General features: G+C 35.7%; 1 protein-coding gene across 1 annotated transcript in view; it reads left to right on the top strand.

Annotated features, from left to right (window-relative positions):
- The window catches only part of LOC140743298 (peroxidasin), a 103,187-nt gene that overhangs the window by 67,483 nt on the left and 11,379 nt on the right, over positions 1–24,325 (top strand). The window contains exons 2-5 of the mRNA XM_073074462.1: positions 13,887–14,102; positions 22,979–23,050; positions 23,492–23,724; positions 23,982–24,284. Of these exons, the coding sequence (XP_072930563.1) occupies positions 13,887–14,102; positions 22,979–23,050; positions 23,492–23,724; positions 23,982–24,284 (824 nt within the window). The remainder of the gene's footprint in view (positions 1–13,886; positions 14,103–22,978; positions 23,051–23,491; positions 23,725–23,981; positions 24,285–24,325) is intronic.

Genomic DNA, 24,325 nt, shown 5'->3' on the forward strand with positions numbered 1-24,325 from the left:
TTCATTCAATTTTGTATAACCGGAAATTGATCGCCGTGAAAACTTAGAGCGGTTTGTTTCAATTTCAAAAATGTTCACATTGATTGCATTGCATTTTCACATTTATTGGAGCGATAACTTATTTAATACAGTTTCATCGGCCATTGGTTCATTGGCAGCCCATTCAGAGTGAATGCGTTGGTTGCAAAAATGGACCGCCATAAATGTTTAAAATGAGTTAAATAAACGACGCTACCCGTATAAGCATCTTTTTAACACGCTTTTATTAGCTTGGGTTGTACGTTTGTATGTATGTATGTAACAGTAACGGAATCTTTGAGCCCGATTTTTATCCACTTCGCACGTTCAGTTTAATTAAAAATTTTAAAGAATTATCAAAAACCGATGACAATACACGATTTTAATAATTTTGTACCATTGTCCTTATCAACATCCTCAGGATTAACGATTTTCGAGGGGAGAGAAAGCGCCTTATGGAGCGTACAGGCAAAGTTACTAGATTGATTTTTAGCTATGAGAAATAATAATGTTATTTCCCTATAACTCAAATGTATTGAAACATATCTATAATGCCATCTTTTAGAATGATTTTTAGGATTCCATACTAAAAGGATAAAATCAAACCCTCCGCTGTCTGTTCGTGAGTCACAGGGCTTTATCTCTTAAACCGTAATAGATAGACACTTGATTTTTTTACAGACGATACATAATGATGGTCGCTATAACAACAAATACTAAAAATTAATAAAATAAATATAGTTCAAAAAACTAAAAAACACGCTTTTATGATAAAATCAACTAAAAAGTAGAAAATAATTTTCAATCTAGGAATCAATTAAGGAACAGTAAATTGTATAATTGTGGAAAAAGTGTGGGGTGCTTTTCGAAAATTAATAAGTGGAGCACTACTACTGTTTTCAGTTTTTACTTACTTACTATTAATACTACTGTTTTCAGTTACTTATTTTTGTCTGCCAGCTGGTTTTTAATCATCGTTTAATTTTACGATACTTTGTGAAAATTTGCCATTTTATGTCGTAAAATAGGCTCATTTTTGTACTTTGTAATGAACCAAAATATGTGTAATATTGTAGGTTGCTTTGCTTTGAGCTATTGTAAACTTGGAGGTCAGCTTAGAATAGCACCAATCCCTATTATTTTAGGCTTGTGAGCTGCTAAGGGATTCAATACTAAACTTAAATGAATTGGGATTTCCGGATAGCAACTGCTACATTTAGCAATCATCTTTTAACGCAAGGTATCTTACACTTATTACTCGATATACCCGTATTTCATTTTAGAATTAACGACAAAGCCCATTACATGTTTAGGAGGCTTTCTTGGATACATAGAGAGCAATAGATATTTAAAAAAATCTACAATAAAATCATAAAGCCATAAATATGTGTGTCAAATTGATAGGAATGTTTTTATTGCAATCTAAGCTGATTCTAATAATTGGGTAAAGTGCTACCGATGCCGCCATGATACATTTTTGCCGCGTATCTCTTAACAAGAAGAAGATCAATATAACATTCAATATCAATTTGCACACTATCCAATAACATTTGCACAACAATTTTAATATATACCAACACAATTTCTCCATAATACATACGAGTATGTTTACAATTCAACGAGAAAATGTCTTTAAAATCACAAGTTTCATTTTATTTAGGTAAATAATTTTCTTAGTTCAATTTCTAATATTAGTTCTACTGCACTATGGAGGGCATGTTCTATGTAACGTTGAATAGGACTGGTGCCTGTGAATTCCTTAGGGACGAAAGAAATCACGCACATATACGTCCTCCGAAGTAAATTGAGGTGCAGCTGCGCTCGACAACCAATACAAAGCAAAGGTACTAGTTTATTCGGCAGTAAACAGTAATACATATTTGAAGGCGGAACATTTCAGATGATTGAAACCTTATAAGTTATCGAAATGTTAGTACAAATGAAACTCCCTCGTGCTCATATGACAAAGGCATATAAGTGAGCGTAAGTAATAAATATCTCAGCGAAAACACTTGTGTTAGTAAGGGTCGAATTCGTATACAAAAATATGGAGCTAAACTTCTAAAGCTTTGAGGTCTAATAAGAGCCCTAAGCAAATATTGAATAGGATCGACCCTGATTTTTTGGATGATATATCATTATATGAACGAGTGTTAAATTTTATTGGTATATTGACGAATCTCATAATATGGAAAAGTTAGCAGTCACCATAGTAGGAAATATAATAACTATGTAGGTAAACTAAGTAGAATCATTGAGTTGCCTTTCTAATAAAGTATTGCTTCTTTAATCCACAACGGTGTAAAGTTAAGTCCATAAGCTATTTAGTCGACGTCAGGGACTTTGCTAATTGAATAATCCTAGAATTTGAAATAGAGTTTCTCAACTTACCTATGTAGAACGATTATACTGTCGAAATAACGACGAGCCCTGCTTTCGCAAATCCCCAGTTGAGTAAAAATCTAAATATAGGAAAAATCGACAAAAAATCATTGGTGACAAGAAAACCACCCTTTACTGTTCTTGCAAAGCGTAAACAGTTGCAAATATTAAGACACATACTCTACCATCGTACCTCAAGGAGCATGCACCACTTTGAGAAACCCTGGTCTGAATCATTAAAGTTTCACCGAGATTACCGTACCGACGTGATCTGGCTCAAAGAGATTTGTTTTATCTAAAGTCAACGGTCCTACATTTTGTGTAAACTGCAGTTTTAATCTGTGCCTAAGACTCCTTTCACGCGTGAAAGACTACGCACATCATTGAAGTTTGACAAAAGGCCTCGTGTGAAGGAATGCGTGCGAATTCCAACCTTATCCAAGATAAAGATAGTTCAGATTACCAACACCGTCATTTCGAAAGATGCCTTTACGTTGCGTTGCGTAAGTTTCTGTATGTAACCGAATTGCTCAAAGGCGTAACAATAATCTACGAGAGAAATCATTTTCTCATTCTACATAGTTAAATACAAAGACGGTTCAATATATTTTTTTTACTTTTGAATGTAAACCGATTTACTTATTTGATAGCTATTGATGAGCTTTATGGTGTGGTGCATCGTAGGCAGATTAAAGTTTGCGTTAAGTATAACAATAACTTTGATAGCGATGGAATGACAATACTGCGTTGCACCAAGTTATTTGTATCATTTGTACCACTGTCACCGCGATTTTTAGTCGACTTTAACAGATACGAGGATTTACAAGAACAATAAGTTTAACCGACAAAAATCAATGGTGCATCTTACACCCTTTAGTCGTCTTTACGATCTCTCTTCTGCTAACTTGCTGCAAATTTATTGAAAGAGAGTGTTATCAATCAATTTAGAGATTTATATAATTGTAATTGATTCGACTATTGGGTGAACTATGGCGCAAAATAATAATTAGCTGTCGTTTTAGGTTTCTATATATAATGTACTATATATTGACAAATCTCTATACAGGTTTATGAAAATGAATGTTTATTTGTCTCGTATACATTCCTGGTACGAGATTGCGATTAAACGTATAGTATTTTCGTGATGCCATAAAACACACAAAGAAATATACAGAAACCCTCAGACTCAGAACAGATATCTAAATTCATCATTCACATAGGTTTCTGATTGGAACTCGAACCCTTAGCGCGTCAAAAGCTAACCGCTCCGTCGCACTGCTCCATGCGGTATTTCTGAGCACTAAATTAGACATATTGTTCTTTTTGATTCAAAGAACAGTTTTATTTTTGTTAACTCATCCATAAAACAAAAGCGAGGACCTAAACGAACTCAACGCACAAAACGTTTCGCTCCCAAGCGTTTTATCTCATTTTTGAATTAGCACGCGTGCTTAGTTTTATAATATGCGTCTATTCAAATTTATGTCTCTTTGTTAGAAAGTACAATGCTTTGAACTTCAGAACTGGACTGGCATTTTTAATTTTTAATAAATGTCCTTTACGAAGAGCTTCAGTATGCATGGACAAACCTATTATTAGTCCTTGTGCAAGTTGGACAGTTTAAATTTCGCAGTTTCAAACAGTAATTTATTTATAAGCAAAAGTAGATAATAATGATTGGCGGTGTCATTTGCGTCTTAAAATATATGGACCATTTATGTGGAACTCCCGCGTAAAAACTGAGCAAGCTACAGAGAGGTCATGCCGCTTCTCAAGAAATTGTTTATTTAATCCAAATTTAGTTTGGATAAAAAATGTAGTCTACTGATGTTTTTTAGAGATTTCAGATAAAAAACACAATCTCTTACAATACCAGTATCAATAAGTATTATTAGTAAAGGGTATAAGAGTCTAATTACGGGTAACAAACGAAGAGTTTATAATTTATTTTCCTAAATAGCTTGACTGATTTTAATAATGGATTTTTTATGCTTATGGGGATACCTGGCTTGCGGTAATAAGTAATAACTAAACCCAATAAAAGACAACAGTTGGATCCAGTAAGAGGCAAAAGCTCCCTTTAGAGATGATGATATTTTTCATTTTTCAGTCATATCTTTTTTTTCGGAGAATTGTGTCACTTGGATGGGTCTCAGTCTGTGGCACCATTAACTCCATTTTCATTCCAATAAAACAATTTTTAATTTTCCGAAAAAAAATCTTTATATTTATCTGTTATTCCCGAGAAGAATGTAAATCAAAATATTCAGCCTTCTTGCTTTTTAAATCAATTAATGAACAGCTGGCCCGCTGGGAATATACAAAAGATCGCTAATTACAAATCTGTTTGGAACAAGCGGCATACGTCAGCATGTGTGTCGGTCGAGCGCGCAACAATAGCGCAAACAGGAGCTGAATGTGACAGGACGCCACCAAATTGAGTGGCACTAATGGCATGGTTTCTTCATTTTGTAATATCAATACTCGATTGGGCTTACATTTAACGTGTTAACGTGGACGTAGCTTTGTTAAGGCTGTCGTTTTGGATTGGAAAGTGTGCTTAGGGAGACACAGTTTTCCGAGGCATTCCAGCTTAGTCCTCAGGGGTAGCGGCGTATCTGTGACCGACCTCAGACAGAAATCTATTTTTTCCATGCGGCAGTAGCAACTTCACGTCAGGTGGACTGCATGCTCATCTGCTACTCCGATTCTTAAATAAAAAGAGGTCAGCAAAAATCTGTCAACTACACTATTGTTTTTATGTCTTTGAAGTTTCGGGTAGTCTTCGTATTTGAAGAATTCTTCTTTTCTCAACTATTTTAGAGTCGAACCAGAGGAGAGTCAGAACTCCTGACCGTCGCCGTATGTACGCCTGAGTTTTATTAGAACTCCGTAATCACGTTTTTAACATTTATCTAGATTTCGTTTTCGGGAAAAATATGAAACATTTTTAGTTTCGGGCTTATGTAGATCTCAATTACCAATTAATCTACAAATTTAAGAAGCATAGAACGCTGTTGATTTGGCTTCCAAAATATAAATTTCCTGGTACTTTCGTACCTCGAAGGACATAATACATAAGTAGCGGATGTTATCATTGGATAGAAGTTGGTATTGTGGGAGCAATTATGCGTGGTTTAAAACCGTACGACACTATTTGACAAGTAATCTCTGCGTACCGCGGATCTAGACTTACATACAAACTTATTTACCTACTTATATTATTATTAATCTACTCTCAACGTATATAAATAAAAGTTTGGAAAATCCAAAAATTTCATTTTCACAAGTTTTTTCACAAGTTACAGTGTTTTCAGGTTTCACACATGACGGACAGGAAATTTTTTTGACCTATTTTGGTGTTTTTTTCCAATTCTATTGCAGTAAATCAATTTTTAAAAAGTATGGAATTAATCTCCATTAAATTATCTCGACAATAGTATGCAAAATATCTTGATTCCGTGAACTATCAAGGCTATAATAATAAAAATAGCCGCCAAAATGAAGCGAAAAAAATTTTTCGATCGTGAAGCACTCTCTGATGCTTCGCATCATGAGTCGTGCAAAAATAACAGAGTAAATAAATACAGGAATGTTTGTAAAGCCTAATTCCAAGGAGACACACGAAAATACGTTTCCGTCTTGAAAGACGGTAGTCCCATAATGGACGTAAGCAGGCTAGAGACAAAGTTGTTGAAAATGTAAGAGGCTTAGGTACGTGTAGTTCAACCGCGCATCATTGAACGGAGACATCGTTACTAGAGCTTGAAAAATATCTCCGAGACCAGACATTTTAAGAATTTATATTAGAGGAGACAGCGAGTGCTTGCGATAAGAGGGTCTGAATTTCCAATATAAAATAATTATCATTTGCTTATTGAAGAAAACATATGACGCTACACACCTGAGAGTTGTTTAAAAAAAGAGTGTGATGTCTACCAATGAGCACTTGCAAACGGGGTGAATTAAATCCTAATTCCTATTACCTAAATCCCTCTCACTTTGAGAGGAGACCTAGCCCATCATCGCAGCTCTATATAGTATCGATCCGAAACTTACTTTCTAACAATCTGCATTGTGATACGAAAATAACGATTTATGCATAATAGCGATACGTGTGGGTAATACTCTGGATATGAATATAGAGATACTAGCTGACCCGACAAACGTCGTGTTGCCATATAAATAAAAAAATGTTAAGGGTGAACAACCCTTATCACTTAGGGGGATGAAAAATAGATGTTGGCCGATTCTCATAGATACCGGATAAGCACAAAAAATTTCATCAAAATCGGTCAAGCCGTTTTGGAGGAGTATGGCAACGAAAACTGTGACACGAGAATTTTATATATTACATTGTGAATGGGACAAGTCGCGGACAAAATTGCTCTAAATGAACATTTGTTGGGCGATTTTTGGTAAAGGCAAATCTGGCTTCTTCAAATTAAATCCATTAACATCGCTTTGCCTCAGAGATTAAATATTACTATTATAGACGTACAGTAGGTCAGTTTTCAAGAGTAAGGCCTAGCACGCACTATGATTAAACGCGGAGTAGAAATAGCTGAAAACGCAAAAACGCACTGCGGTTGTCTTTTGACTTAATTGTAGATTAACTATGAGACACAAAAAACACGCTTAAATAAGCCGTAATTTAAGATTGACAAAAAAACGCGCTTAAATAAGCCGCGATCGAAATGTAATAATTTTCGATTTTTTTAAAACAGCCACTGAAAAAAGTCACTAATGCGTGCACTTGTAAAGAAAGCAATGTGTTACATTTTTTTGCGTTCAGACTAGCGGTTAAACGCGTGGGTTTAATCATAGTGCGTGCTAGGCCTAACTCTTGAAAACAATTACGATAAATCGGAATTTAAACCATGACGTTCTATACTCATGAATGCTATACTAGCGCCAATTGAGTTATATATTGCGTGGCTATCAAGCAAACTAATTGAAAATGAGTTAACAGCCCAATTTCGGTAAGTACTCTTGACGCGGTTTTGACATCTTTATTGTGTTTAAAATTGGATTTTAATTGGAATTTACACTAACGTACACCATCGTGGATCGATTTATTTCGAAAAGATTTATTACCAATCGGTTGTAACTTGTGGCAGACACTTCCTCCCCGTGTGCTTTGTACTGATATTGTTTGTTTTTTTGTCTAATTACTAAACCATACAAATGTACAAAAATTGTATAAGTACCAAAATTTACTACTCCAAAAGCATTTATCATTTTTATTTTCTTAGAAAATTGTACATCTAGAAGATGTTCTACAGTTAATTAGATTACGAGTTCAAGATTTTTCTGTAAGTTATAATACAGGTTATTCGATATATGTTTAATAACATTTTATGCCCAAGTGGAGTATTTCCGAGAATTGTCCCCCGGTCTAGAATGGGCCGTAATTTGTTCAAAGAATGGGATGTTCTCACGTGCCATTTCTGTTCCTATTAGCGCTTAGAATTAACTGTCGGTATTGCAATATTCTCGGCACTCTATTTGAGACATGGGTCACAAATTATTTTGCTAGGTTTCAATGGCGGATTTGAATTTATTGATGTTTAGTATAGTTATCGCCAAACCACTAGTCCGTTCTGAAGTTGTTCCGAGCAGGTGTAGTCACACAATTTGCTATGGCGACGTGATTCATTTCTACATTCCGAGCGGACTAGTAGTTTTACGCGGACTATAATAACTAACAATATCCTTATATTAAAGGAACCTTCGGTGTTTATGATCGAATATAATTTAATTTCAACCAGCTTTTTATAAATATATCCAATGAAAAAAATGTTATGTCTACCGTCTGGCTTCATCGTCATATCAGCTCCATGTCGTAATTATAGCATCGCATTCAGATTTACAATTCGAGAGAGAAAGCTCAAACAGACTGACAGGCGTACTGACAGCGGAGGCTTATTTCGGCTATGGAGGATACCGTTTTTACCTTTTACGTACGGAACCATAAATTGAAATATGTTTGCTAGTCCTGACAGACCACATAACGAATACAATTTCCATTTTATTTTTCAAAACTTTATCAAATCAGCGCCCCCAACGGACTGTATCATAACTGGAAATGTATGGGAAATACGTAAACAAATACAAAAACAGTAATTTTTGTATAAACGTAAAAACGCATACTAAGGGTACTGAAACGAAAAGATTGGCGGTGATTTTGTGAATATGATATGATAAATGTACACATATACTACATATTTTAAATTGGAAACAAGTTTTTTCGCTATAACAATAAAACTATGTCAAAATTAATTAACATAATTGTGCAGTACATTATTTTATTTTAATTTATAATTTTTCAAAGTTCCATCATATCATCGTGCGCTGTTTTTCTCCATTCAAAATAAAGACCTACCTAGGCATAATCGCATATAACCATATTATAACCGATTGATAGAGATTCATTAATATTTTTTCATTCCATTCCACAAATATTTTTCCTTGTGTCATTTCTAAATGAAAGTTGATTGGATGAAGTGTACCTATGATAAAAATAAAGAAGTGGACGGTCTGAATAGGATTTGATTGCGAATCCAAATAAGAATGCCAGTTGTCATCTATGCCACATATTCGCGTACACTTTTCATGAAACCAAAGTTCGGATTAAATTGTTTTCGTGCTTTAAGGGTTGAACGATAGATAAAAATCTAAACTAAATATTACGAAAATAAGCTAATGTTACATATTTATTGTTTTTAATAAAGATACGTGCAACCATAAACTTAGAATTCGTATCACTATGCTTACAAACAAACTCAGTACAACAACAACAGCAACAACAGACAGATAAAAAGAAGCACAAGAGAAAAAAAGAGCACTTCTTATTTAAGTATTTTTGGTGAATTTTTAATTTACTTCAGCATATTTTTGATATGTCCTATTAAACCTATGAATTGTATTACCTACTAGCTGACCCGGCAAACTTTGTACCGCCTCAAAATCTATTTATCAAATATATTTCATATAAAATATAGCATATGTTACTCGTGGATAATGTAGCTTTCGAGTGGTGAAATAATTTTTAAAATCGGTTCAGTAGTTTTTGAGCCTATTCATTACAATCAAACAAACAAACAATGTTTTCCTCTTTATAATATTCGTATAGATTTGATATACACATCAATAGTTTTACTTTCAACAGCCACAGTCTCTAAAGCCAATAATTATGCATTATGCACAGCGCACTAACTTTAATTAAGCCAGTTTAATTGAGTTAGCGTTTACTGGCTTATGACAGGCCAACTGACACTGAAATTAACATGTACAATTCTGGATTTGTCGGCGTTTTCTCTTGTTTTTGATAGATAATACGGTGGTTAATAAGAGCATCTGTACTTAAGGTTTTGAGCAAATAAGGGCAGGTTGCATCGTATTTCCGGTTAAAGTTTCTATAAAAATAACCTTGACGATAGCGATGAAATTGGTGAAACTGACAGCACGATATTTAGTCGACAATCATAGATACGGATACACAATAACTTTAAAGGACAGAAATCAACCGTTTAAACTTAAGTGTTCGTTATGACGTCATTTTAACCCTAATTATAATTTTGCAACTTATGATTATTTAACCGTACAGTTGACAGATTGTTAAGCTTTTACAATCATTAAAGTTGAACGTGGTAACTGATATTCGACAATATTAAGGGCGCTTTTCAAATATATCTTGTTTCAGCGCTTTTCGGCTTATGTATTAGCTATTGAACCGTAATAGGTGTACCTACTTACAAAATTTTAATTTCACAATGCTTGCAATTCTATAGTTGCCATGATAACAGATGCTAATGGAGGTACGTAACCCTCCTTCTACGAGTCCGACTCGCACTTTGTCGATTTTGTTTTATTTTTATTTATTTATTTATTACCAATTTGGGTAATTTATTAATTAAAAAATACGTCTTTTGTTCCTGTTCGACGTATAGTGATATAGTTTCTTTATTTGGAAGTCTTTTACAAATTAGCGCAGTTCGTACCAAACATAGTCTGTAGCTGACATCCAAAAATAATAAAATAAAACAATTGCACAATTAGTATAGAAAAACAGCCAAAATCAAAACATTCAAGTACACGTATAATATGTAGTAGCAATAAACCGGGACATGAGACATTTTTAATAACAGTCGTTAATATTTTTGGCCAAATTGAATAGAATTCAAACATCATTCCTTTAAATTACACGTGTGGAGTTGACATATTTGGCGCAAACGGTTTATAAGTTCAACGATTTTCGTGCAATTTCGAAGCTTTTCCAGACTTTTCAGTGACCGACGAAGTCAGCGGCAATGAAATTTTGTATCCACATGTACTTAGAAAGTTAAGACGGCACGTAGTTCCACAGCTCCCAATATCGAGTTCGAAATCACTTAAAATTTATATTTAAGTTGTGTGTTTTTATGTTGTGAGTTCTACAACTTGAACGCGTGATAGAACCGTCTGTGGTCCGAATCCGGCACCACCACCGCCACACTTATTTCTGCATATTTGCAACAGTATTAAGCGTTGCTGTGTCCTGCTTTGAAGAGTGTGGTAAGGGAGAATTTTCCGAGGCATTCCGGCTTAGTTCTCAGGGGTATGCGCGCATCTGTGGCCGACCTCAGAAGCCATTTACCACCAGGTGGACATTTTTGGAAGGGTTGCCAGGGTTGGATTTTTATCGAGGCATTCCAACTTAGTCTATATCTATTACGATTGAATGATCCCTGTGACAGACGGACAGCCAGAAGATAGAGTTCCGTTTTTACCCTCTGGGTACGGAATCCTACTAAACGATTATGATAAGAATTGGAAACCTGCCAAATATAAGAATAGGCGTGTGTTTGGTCTAATTAACTCTTAGAATTCTTAATAACCCAAACGTTTTCACGCACCGCTCGATCAGTAACGTCTATAAATAAGTTTGTTATAGTCTACAAACCTAATATCGAATTGGCTTGTCTTATTTTCGTTTACGATGTTGAAGGTTGTGGAAACAATCGCTTTTATTACTTACAATTGCTCGTGGATATTGAAAGAGAGAAGACAATTAATGCTTTATACACTACCTCACTATTTATTACCTGCGGCTTTGCACGCGGTCAGAGGTCGATGACATTGATTTGTATTTATCTATTCCTCGGGAACATAAGCTATGTCCTTTTCTGAATCCTTTACAAAGTATAAAGACCTGACAATCGGTTATGTAGTTATGCGTGAAAGAGTAGCAAACAAATAAACAATCTCACATTCAGATTTACAACCTTAGTTAGGATAGCCCTATACTAGGACTTTTCTTTTTGTAGCAGCCGAGCATGCAGTCCAACTGGTACGTGACTACTGCCTGCCATATCTGTAATCATCCCTGGATAAGATTAGTTTCCTACCTGAGGGCAGGCACAGATGCGTCGTTATACCAGAGGACTAAGCTGGAATGCCTCGAAAAAATACGCCTCCCTTACCACACCCTTCAAGCTTGAACACTGCTTTTATTAGGCAGAGATAGATTTGGCAGTGGTATTTTTTATATAATATAGGAGTAGCAGGCAAGCATACAGTCCACCTGATAGTAAGTGGCTACTGCCGCCCATGGACATCTGTAATCAACTCCAGATAGGATTACACATTCCCACCTGAGGTCGGCCACAGATGCGCCGCTACCCCTGAGGATTAAGCTGGAACGCCTCGGATAAGTCTGTCTCCCTTACCACAACCTTCAAACCGGAACACAGCAGCGCCTAACACTGCTGTTATTAAATGGTGCCGCTAAAGTCGAGCCACAGAGGGTTCTACCACCTTATAAACGAGTAATAAATAACGTTTTACGAATATATTTTTGAATCTGTGTCAACCCTAAACCGCGTGGCTCTCATTAATGTATTTCAGCGATAAATTACACCGCTGTATCGCAGCCATTATTCAGGAAAATTTCCGGACTTTAATTCCTCAACAATTATGGCCATCATTTTGTCAATTTGACAGCCACATAAATTAAATACAGGTACCGTTGAGAATTCAGTATTTAACTCCTAAAAAGATTATGCTGAAAGCTGCAACATTACATAATATTATGAGACGATAAATAATTATTAAGCATTTAAAAATGTAAATGTTTGCATTTTAGGAGATTGATACAAATTTATTAGAATTGAAATATATTTGTTTCTTTGAAGTAGTAAACGGCCATGCAGTCCTCCTGATGGTAAGTGGCTACTATCGTCCAAGGGCATATCAATTTAATACCTGATAGAATTGAAGTCCTACTTGAAATCAGCCACAGATGATCTGCTACGGCTTCTTACGTCGTTAAGCCTGAACGCAGCAACACTTGCCACTGCTGTTACAAATTGGAAGGTTTTGGAAGTTAGTACAACCAGAATCCTTCCACCACCACCGTACCTACTTCTAGCGAAAAGCAGTTCCACGTTCCAGTGGAACTTTTAGCGAGACGACTTAAACAGTATGATGCGACTCCTGATAGCAGGATCAGGAGGAGCAACGCATTTATGACGTCAGGATGAACCGCTGATCTAGATAGAATTTGTTAAAAAAGTCCATAGGCAACAGCGAATACTTGCTATCAGATAGACAGCATGCTCCTTAGCTACTTAATCTTTCACAAATAAAAAGTTGTGGTACTGAGTCAAACAGGCGAGTCGACTCCCGCTGCACCACCACCACACTTATATCTGCCTAATAACAGTAGTGTTAAGTGCTACTGTGTTAAGGTTTGAAGGGTGTGATAAGACAGACGCACTTTTCCGAGGTATTCCTGCTTAGGCCTCAGGAGTAGCGGTGCATCTGGTAGGAATCTTATTCTATCTGGGGTTGATCACAGAAGTCCATAGGCGGTAGTAGCAATTTACCATTAGGTAAATAGCATGCTCGTGTATCCTATCTTAAAATATATTTTCAAAAATAATATACTTCTATATTTTATATGGATAACTTATAATCAAATTCATTGCGGTGAAGTGACTGCATTTCGAACTACGATATTAAATTAGTGGCTCGCCACAGCGAAGCGCTTTAGCACTTTAGCACCTATAGATTATAGTATTATAGTTACAATACAGCATTAAAATAGAGATATTCAACAAAAATTAAATGCAGATAAACTATTATTTTCGTCGGGTCTGTTAAGATAGTGTTCGGATGCGGTAAAAGATTATAAATTTATAGCTGAAAATACATTAGAGCCATAAGGGAATTTACTATTACCCTGGCTGCTACAGCCTACCTTATTAGGATAATATTAAAAAAATATAAAATAGATCCGTCTTCAATATCACTACATTTTTCTCAGGTATTATATTATTTTTTTCTTCACCGTCAAAGCAAGCGATAAATAATTAATTACTAACACACACAACTGCGCTTGGGACTCGAAGCTCGGATCCCTCAATCATGAGGCCGAGTTTCACCCACTAGGCCAACACTTCTCATATTTACCATCAGCATTTAACAGTAAATTTCTTTCCCAGGGACGTGCGGTTTAACCGGATCTTCGACATCGCTCCCGGGGTGTTCAGCCACCTCCACCGCATGCGCTCTCTGCTGCTGAATGACAACCAACTCCGAGCACTCCGCTCGGGCGCGTTCCATGGTCTCCGACGGCTCAAGTACCTCTACCTCTACCGGAACCGCATCCAACATATCGACGCTGATGTATTTCAAGGCATGAACCATCTGGAGCAGCTGTGAGTATTCTGTTTGTTTACACCTTTTTTTGAAGTTATTACTGTCGAAGTTATTCTTCTTTGGACGCGTTTGGAAAAATATCATCATAATCATCAACCCATTACTGTCCCATTGCTGGGTCCCCTCTCAAAGTGAGAAGGATTAGGCCATAGACCACCGCGCTGGCTAAGTGCATATTGGTTGACTTCACATATCTTTGAGATTTTTTTTAATAGATCTCTCACCTTTTAAGCAAGTGATAATTTCACATAAATACGCACATAATTTTGAAAAATCGGAAGGTGTGCCTGGGATTTGAACCTCGAACCCGTCGATCGAGAGGCCGAGTTTCTTAACCACAAGGCTATCAGTGCTGTTAAAAAATATATATGACAGTGAATTTTCAAAAAGCCGACAGCAAAAATCGACACCATAAACTTGATGTAACAACGTTTGTTATTGGTACAACATGACATGCCGTACCGTGTGTGCGGTGTGCTAGGAAACGACACAATACGATGCGATATGTACCAATCATTTTATAATATTTTTTTACTTTGTAAAAGTTTTATTTTTGCGCGTGTCAATAGTTACTTACTCATTAATACATGCATCCTTTTTCATTGAATATGTCAAAGAAGTATAACTTATTAAATACATAGGTACATATTACGCTTATATATTACGCTTTTTACGACAGGCAAATCCAGGGTTCACATTCCATTATCCGAATTTTCAAAATTTTCGCATTTTTACTTACGGGCGCATTAGAAGTTAAATATTACGCTTTAAATGCTTAAAAGTTATCAAATGACGCCAGCATGGTAGACTATTACTTATTTCTTATTTTGAAAGAAGCCATGCCCAGCAATGCGATAGCAACGGATTCGTTATTATGCGGTAATAAACACATCTCCTCTAGATTCTGAGTTCGACTCCCAATTCGAGAGATCTGAATTAATAATTTAGGTATCCGTTGCCATTTCCCTATCGCCAAGTATTTGCTATCAACAGCAGTGCAACGCTGATATAATTTGGTTTGAAATTGTGGTAAGCGGAAGCAAACGCTCTTAAAGTCATTAAACATTTCAGCGCATCTGTAACCAATCTTCCCTCTACATTGCAAACCTGTGTACCTAAACTTCATATTAGTTGAGCATCGCTTAAATTAAATTTCTTCCTTAGATAAGACTTACTTTGAACTTTAACTTACGACGAAATTATAAGTTAAACTTCAAAGGCAAAAGCCACGAGGGTAAAGGAACTTATTAAGTTGTCTAATACACTAGTGTAGAGACTGGTAGAGCATAATTTTGCCTTCTAAAGGATCTCTTAGGAACCCGTTTAGTCTAAACCCTTGAAATGTAAGTAAAGGATTTCCAAGCGCCACTTTAATGTCAGTAAGACTCTTTTATCTTTTTCGTAATACTGGATTTCTTGAACAATTTATCCTTCAGTTTTGAGTCTGGGCTGGTGTGTTCCTTGTGCGTAGCTATAGCGTACACGAAATAAATGTTATATTATCATCACCATAATATATGTCCCGTATTATCATCAACATAATATATGTCCTATACATATACACGGTTCTCTTTTAAGAATGAGATGAGTTTGAGCCATAGTTCACCAAACTGGTCAAGTGTGACTTTACAATCTTTTAACAGTAGGTAACCTCATTTTTTCCTTCGCCGTTAAAGCGAATGAAAGTACCAGTTAAAGTAGCTTACATGAGATGCGAATCCCAGACCCCACAACGCGAGAAGCCGAATATCACACTACTTTGCTATCACTATTACTGCAAACACAAAATCATACGGTAAGGGTCACCTCCCACCAGTCATGTGCGAGATAGCTAAGCCATGTAATATAGGTATGTGTCAAAAGGGTTCTTAAATATGCTTTATTCGCTAAAATTTTGTTAAAAGCTCAAGCCCTCCTTTTTGCATAAGATTTTACTAGTGTACGAGCATGTAGTTCACCTGATGGTAAGTGGTCACCCATGGACATCTGGACACATGGGTTCGATCTAAAGCTGAAGGATATTTACCAATAAGGTTCTACCTTAACCATCCTATTGATGACGGACACATATTCATACTTTACCGGCTTTACAATGGTGAGTGCTCCGAGGAACGATTTGACCTGGTGCCTACGTCACCTCTATCGCACCACTCGCCGAAGGATGAAGTTCCATCCACACCGACTGGACTCGTGGCGGTCCTTCACGGCTCAGTTTGCACGCACGTTCTTACCAGGAATGTGCAAGATGTGGAATGAACTTCCTCCTGAGGTATTCCTGGAGCGCTATGACATGGGGCTCTTCAAAAAATTTGCAAAAAGAGCTCTCATCCTAAGTCGGCGATGCATTGGCGACTCCTCTGGTGTTGTAAATGTCAATAGGCGTCGTTGATTATTTTCCATCAGGTAGGACGTCTGCTTAATCGTTAGGTTAAACAATAAAAAAGTTTTGTTGCATGGCACATGGTGGGATGGCACCCTAAGGCTGAGTGTATCAATTATCATTTATTACAGATACATCTGAAGTAACTCAGAAAATATTAATTTTCAAATGGATACCTATTCCTGTTATTAATACTTGATACATTACTATAATTAAATATGCCGCAACATTTTTGATCCTGAGCTCCGTAACGTGAAGTCAGCGTTTTAAATTACGACAGTCTTCATTCAGCTTATTATGTTATATGATTAAATTAATAGAACTACTTTTTAACACGCTTTTATTAACTTGGGTTGTATTCATGTATGTATGTATGTACGTAACAGTAACGGAATGTTTGAGCCCGATTTCTGTCCACTTTGAACGTTCAGTTTGAATTCAAAATTTTGAAAAATTATGAAAAACCGATGACAATACAAGATTTTAATAATTTTGTACCATTGTCCTTATCAACATCCTCAGGATTAACGATTTTCGAGGCGAAAGAAAACGCCTCAGGGAGAGTTCAAGTTACTAGATTGATTTAGGTTTGAAAAAGAATAATGTCATTTCCCATAACTCAAATGTACTGTAACATATCTATAATGCCATCTTGTAGAATGATTTTTAGGATTCCGTACTCAAAGGATAAAACGAAACCCTCCGCTGTCCGTTCGTGAGTCACAGGGCTTTATCTCTTAAACCGCAATAGATAGACACTTGATTTTTTTACAGACGATGTATATGATGGTCGCTATAACATCAAATACTAAAAATTAATAAAATAAATATAGTTCAAAAGACTAAAAAACACGCTTTTATGATAAAATCCACTAAAAAGTAGAAAATAATTTTCAATTAAGGAACAGTAAATTGTATAATTGTGGAAAAAGTGTGGGGTTCTTTTTGAAAATTGATAAGTGGAGCACTCCAAGTTTATCAAAAAACAATTCAGTTTAAGTAAATGAAGATTTACGAATTATTACAATTAATGTTAAATAAATTTTCAATTTGCTGTTAATACTTATGAACAATAAATATTGTCAACAATTTAAATATCATTTTTCAAACATCCACGACACATAAATCTTTAACTAAGACGTATAAATCTTCACGAATAATTAAGAAGAATGTATGCATGTGTATGTTTGTTGTCAAACGGGGAGCCTCTTAAACGATTCACCGTACGGTGATGTCATTCTTAGGTAATACTTACATATAGTAACAATCCGGCTAAAGTAAAGAGAATAAAATTACTCGTTCACTTCGGCCTTTAGGGATGTTTGCTTGAGATTCAAACCTGGGAACCTCTGATTGAGACACCAAGTTTTAAACTATTATACTATTTCCATTTCTTTATTTTCTCGATGACAGTTCTTTGTAGTGTTGTGACCAAATAAGCAATGATATCGATCGCATATATTTATTATATGTATTTTTAAAAATAAAAATACAACAAAGCTTATGCCGCAAGAAAAATAAGACAAATTACTGACTAAAACCTACTTATTTTACAGCAGCTTCGAAAATTTTAAAGAACTAGCGTTATCAATAAAAATTTCGTGTAACATCTTGTAATGAAATATAACATTATAAGTATATCTAATATAATATTATAGTTAATTAATTTGTACAAAAGTATCCGGCAGTAGTTGTTTCTTATATTTTGTAAAAAAAAATCGGGTCTGTTATCGTGTTACGTTTATCGTTACATCTCCTATAGTAATCATTATGTTTAGCACATCACTACCTGTCCATGAAGTACAGTATTATCTGTGTGACATTTTAACGTAAACAACACAAAATTACATGGGCGTCGATCTGCCATCGAGAAAATAAAGAAATGGAAATAGTGTAGGTCATCACTGTTACTGGAATGTAATTTAAATAGATTTATTTGCGTAAATTCAGTTTATAATACTACATTTCAAGTGAAAAAACTTTAGGCCCATTTAAGTTGTGATATTTTTGAGATCAAATCAAATCAAATCAAATCATAAAGAGATTTTCAGATCCTTGTTCATGAAGGTCGTAACCAAGATTATCCTTTTTGGTGAAGATTACGGTCCTTAAGAGGTCAATGTACTAGATATATCTTGAGGACAGAAAGCTCGGTTTAACCAAGGTTACATTCTGCCTACGCTCTCTAATCTGTAGTTGAGTTATATACTTACCTACCTACAATTATTATACTATGACGTCACAATCACTACAATTCCCTTCGTTATTTTAAATTGTCGTTTTGCCTCTTAAACAGACTATGTATAAAATAAATATTATAGAAAGATATTTATCAGTATTTTATTATAACAAAGATATAGGAACTAAAAATAAAAAATCCTTACATGTTCAAAGATAATTCATCAAAGGCATGAAATAATGGAATTGGCTCATAGAGTTGGAATTTTTCCACTACGCTTTATGAATCGAATAATACTAAGAAAAATGTCAGTGATCCATTCGGGCGAAACTAGCGAAAAACAACCTTTGTTTCATTGGTTGTTCGCCAGGACCAAACAACCAATGAAATACGTATCCGTAAGCAAAAAATCATTAATTAATCTCAGATTGGCATCCCTATATCATAGCGGCATAATAATTCGACAATGTTATTAGCTTGTTAAAAGTTTATGGTACAATGAAATGCCATTTAGAAATCACAAATTATTTTTTTATAAGTTTATGGTTCAATGAAAAGAAATCACAAATTAATTATTTTCGAAATCACAATCACGCTAATTAAATTTGTATGTTTTTAATAATTCCGTAATTCTCTTGTGCTAAACCAAGTGATCTCAATCTCAATATTACAAAACTAATAATTTAAAGTGTTATCTTAAAGATATGTGTAATTTATATCTACTGCAACAACCGGGATACCGGGAGCCCGGACTGTGCATATCAGAATCAAAATATTGTATAAAAATATGATTTTGGTTATTATAGCATTACACATACAACAATATGATGACTTATAGAGCAAATATTAGCAAGCTGTTTTTAAAATTGGAACATCTAGAAGTTGTTCGTTGCTAATACTTCTTGCGGTTCCTGAGACTAATGTAAAACATGATCTCTTAACCAAATTAGCATTTCAACGCTTTGCTCACTATTCTAAAATGACTAAGGGCGTAGCGTCCTTTGCAATTCAAATTCGAGAGTAGGTAGGTACATCATTACGACACACAAGGAATGGGAAATCTTGCCACACCTATTTCTGCCTAATAACAGCTGTATTAGGTGCTGCTGTGTTCCGTTTTGAAGGGAGTGGTAAGGAGACATACTTTTCCGAGGCATTCCAGCTTAGTCCTCAGGGGTAGCGGCGCATCTATGACCGACCTCAGGCAGGAATCTTATCTTATTTAGACTCGATTACAGATGTCCATGGAAGCCATTACCTTTATTATTTCTTGTTTATTATTTCATTATTAGTCTTATTAGTTCATTACCATTAGGCGGACTGCACGCTCGGCTTCTACTCCTATATTATAATAATTATTATATGTAGTTTAAAAACACGCTACTATCTAACTAAAGGCACGCTAAAATCGCACAAGGACAATAGTTAATCCTGATTCCTGACGATCCTGATGAGGAGAATGGGATACAATTATTTAAATCGTATATTGTCATCGGTTCTTGACAATTGTTCAAAAAATCGAGTTCAAAGATACCTACGTACACACAGGTCAAGCTAATAAAAGCGTGGTAAAAAAGCATGTTTCTATATTACCCCACACATGTGTATTCCTCGAAATTTCTTACAGACTCCGCTCTTGCCTTTGTTATCCCCGTTTGCCCCTGTTTACAGTACGTCAATGAAGGTTCTGTTGGAGAATATTATACGGCACAATCCTTTGTTGTAAAGTCTAATAAATGGATGGTTGCATGTTGGTAATCGATATCGGTCCTGTGTCGTCTGTGATGTCTCGCTGTTGGCTTAATTTAAATGCTTTGGACAAAAAAGACGACCGATATTGACATATATATTCGTAGTAATTCCTTACAGAAAATATATTAAACGGATACAAAAATATATATTTCCACATAATGTCGGACGAAATAAATACTTTGATCTCATGAAAGTCAAAAGGTGATCTACCTGATTCCAATTGTTCAGTTATTTATTTAATGTTCAAACTCGCAAAAATATTCCAGTATGTTAATTATTTAAGAATAAATTATTTGTTGTAATTTTCTATCTGTCTTTTAAATACAATCTTGTTAAAATGTGATACGAAGGTATACATATATTTTTACCTAATTTAACCAAACTTATCCAGTGAAAAATATCAAACTGAATAAAAAGAAACCAAAGAAATATCAAAGAAAATAAAGATTTTTACATTTTTTAATTCTGAATCCGACATTATGAAATTTTAAATTTCGCTTTCCGCATAGAAATAATGATCAATTGATCACATATTCACATATTGCCGCTTTTGGATAATCAACCTCTAAGAACAATTTGACACGTGTTGTTACATTTTATGCAACCTTAAAAAAATCGGTACGGTAGCGGTATCCAGTCTATTTGCGTTTCCGACCATCATTACATCAAACAAATTATGCAAGTGGACGTGTGGGTGAATTTGAATTCTCATAATCAGAAAAATTATAATGCGCAATATTGATGAATTTGATGGTACATAATTTATTATTATGATCAAGTAATAAAATTGTTTTAACTAATTTGTGATATTAAATATTGTATAATTTTGTAGCAGAGTATAAATTATGAATAATGGTAATTATTTTTTCCACCATCCAGGTATAAAAATGGTTTTTGCGCCGAATTCTAACATATATTAATTTCCACAGAACTATCGGGAATTTTGTATGTACGGAAATGTTAAGTTCTCTTTCATATTAGTATAGGTATATTGACAGATACTCGGGTATTACAAATGGCAACGAGAACCTTACCAATAAGTAAACTATTTATATAAATGACTAGTTTTAACCCGCGGTTTTGCTCAGAGGTAGATGACAACAATTGTTTTTTTTCGACTGTACAAAATCTCAATTGATTTTGTATTTAAGGCGTGAAATCGTAGCAAAAAAAGACAAAGAAAAACATTTTTGCATAAATTTATAATACTGGTTGGTATTAGAAAAAGTATATTCAAGCAGCCGAGTAGGTACGACTAACCAAACATAAAAAATCACTTGACAACACCTTAGTCAAGGAAAATATCGGACATTCAGACGTATGTTTGACAACTGATTAGCGCGTTTCAAAAGTAAACAACTCGGGTTCAAGGACTGTGCTAGCCACAATTCTCGCGGTTTATGGACATACTGATTTAATTAATATCCCACGCGCATGATAAGTATTCACTTAATGATGTAATCTAAAGCGGGCTACTCACACACAACCGCAAGGGTAATCTAGGGTGTAAGGGGGTGACCCTTAATTGTGATGTATGGAGTCACGCAGGGGCAATTTCCGAAATCGGCCCTTGGGCCGGTCGACAGGGGCACGAGACCACCGTTAGTCCCTAGATTGTCCCTGCCACCATAACCTTAACATATCAACATACTTTGGAACACTGCATGATAGGCGAATGTGTAGAGATTCTGATATCGCCCCAATTAACATGCATCTTAGATTGCCCCTGCGGCGGATGTGTAAGTAGCCCGTCGTAGGTAGGTACACACGAACGATAGTGAGCTACTACACAGGCGATAGTTCATGTCGATAATCGTTGCCGACCGTTGCTGAAATCTGGTGGCGACAGTCGAATACCGATGGCGACAATCGGTGACAGTCATTGACTACAGGCGGCAACAGTCGTCAGCATGAACTGTCGCCCGCCTATTAGTTCCCTGAAATACTATTATCTTTCTTCTTGAAAAATATAATTTATATTCTCTTAAAGTTGTTAGTGAGTTTTATTCTGATAGACATTTGTTAAATTTTGATTTGTTTCAACATACAATATTTGGCTGTTAGTAATATGGATGTTTAGATCGTTTCACTAGTATTCAGTGCTATATAATATTATGAATGTATTTACCCATTTCATACGGCATACCTACTAGTTGTATACATCATAATTATTTACTAAAATAAGCTACTTCAATTAAAAGAAACATCTATCAATGATAGGGTAATGGTATTATAGTTTGAATAAGAACATTTTGGATTTTTCGAAATTATTTACCGGGAATGAAACCTTGAACCATTCGTACCACGGTCGCACAATAATCGCAGCGGCATAAATAATACATTATAATAAGTAAATAAATAAACACAATCTACGCTCACAGCCCACACTAGGGATTCCCTGTATGGGCGTTATGGACACACTCAGAGACAAATACACAAACACCCAGACCTAGAAACTTACATTCATCATATGGATATCTGTCTGGCCGGGGACGAACTCGGGACTGCGCGTCAGACCGGTAGGCGCGACTCGTCATTATTTAACCATATACATTTTGTTACAGGTACTTACACGTCAACGAAATACATCAAATTGAACCCGAGACCTTTTCACATATGCCACGACTTGAGCGCCTGTGAGTTCCTACATTTTGCAAAGATGCGTCTATTTTAATAACCTGTTTATTGTATGTAAATATATATAATGATAGTATGTTTTTATTTAATTGTTTTACCATTTTGTAAACGGCTGTTAGTGAATTCGATTTCTCTGTTATATATAGGTAATACATAACGTATCGGACATAACGATCCTAATTTTCAGAATTCAAGTACTCAAGGATAAAAACAGAACCCTATCTTAGGCTTAGTACCACTGCTGTCCGTCTGCCAAAGGACTCTTATCTCTTGAAGCACAATCAATATACAGTTTAAAATTTCACAAGGTGCAAGTGCGACGTCTGCAGTAAATGCATTGTGAAAATTTATATGTGCGGCATAACATGTGCGGGTTCTGACTCGTACTTGGCCAATTATCTTTGTGTAAATTTGGTATTATTGCATATGGATCATTTTAGGTACCTTCACAACAACAAGCTCAAGACTATTCCACCGGGCTCTTTCCGAGGCATACCAAAACTTCAAAAACTTCGCCTGGACAGCAACGCATTAGTATGCGACTGTGGCATGCTGTGGTTCGTCCGCATGCTCGCTGAACACAGCGATATGAAGATAGCCGCCACGTGCTATGAACCAGCTGGCACTACAGGCACTTCTCTAGCTACAATGACAGTCCATGACTTCCATTGCCGTAAGTACCTATTGAAACAGTGAATTGTAGAATGTTTTATTTGAATTGGTTCATAGTTGCCTGACTGCGGAGATTAATGTTTTTAGAGCGTAAGTGTATACCTATTATATTGTTTAACACTCCCTGCAGCCCATATGACTCGTCCAATTTGTGGAAGTTTAGGCTACGTTATTTTCCCTTTTTAATTTTTTTTTTGAGCAGTCGGGTATTTTTTGTTTTTATAGTAATAGGTATTTTACGAATGTGTTTTATTTCAGAGCGACCCGAGATAGAGAAGGAACCTGAAGACGCTATCGTTCATTTCGGTGAGAATGCAATGTTCACCTGCGTAGCTAAGGGCGAACCTGCGCCGGAAATTGTTTGGTTCCGCGATTCAGCCCTGGCGCCATTAGACATCACTCGTTACCCGCGGTACGAAGTAATGGACAATGGCACTCTCATGGTCCACGAGGCAGATGAAAAGGACGTTGGTATCTTCGAATGTACTGCGCGCAACCCTGCTGGTGTGGCTCGATCTAAACCAGCCAAGATGATTGTGCAAAGCAAACCAGACGAAACCGGTACGTTTAATTCAGGAATGATATTTTTTGATATAATTTTA

Source organism: Epargyreus clarus, unplaced genomic scaffold, assembly GCF_041222505.1.
Source record: "Epargyreus clarus isolate Ecla_fem2 unplaced genomic scaffold, WU_Ecla_fem_2.2 ptg000007l, whole genome shotgun sequence".
NCBI classification, from domain to species: domain Eukaryota; kingdom Metazoa; phylum Arthropoda; class Insecta; order Lepidoptera; family Hesperiidae; genus Epargyreus; species Epargyreus clarus.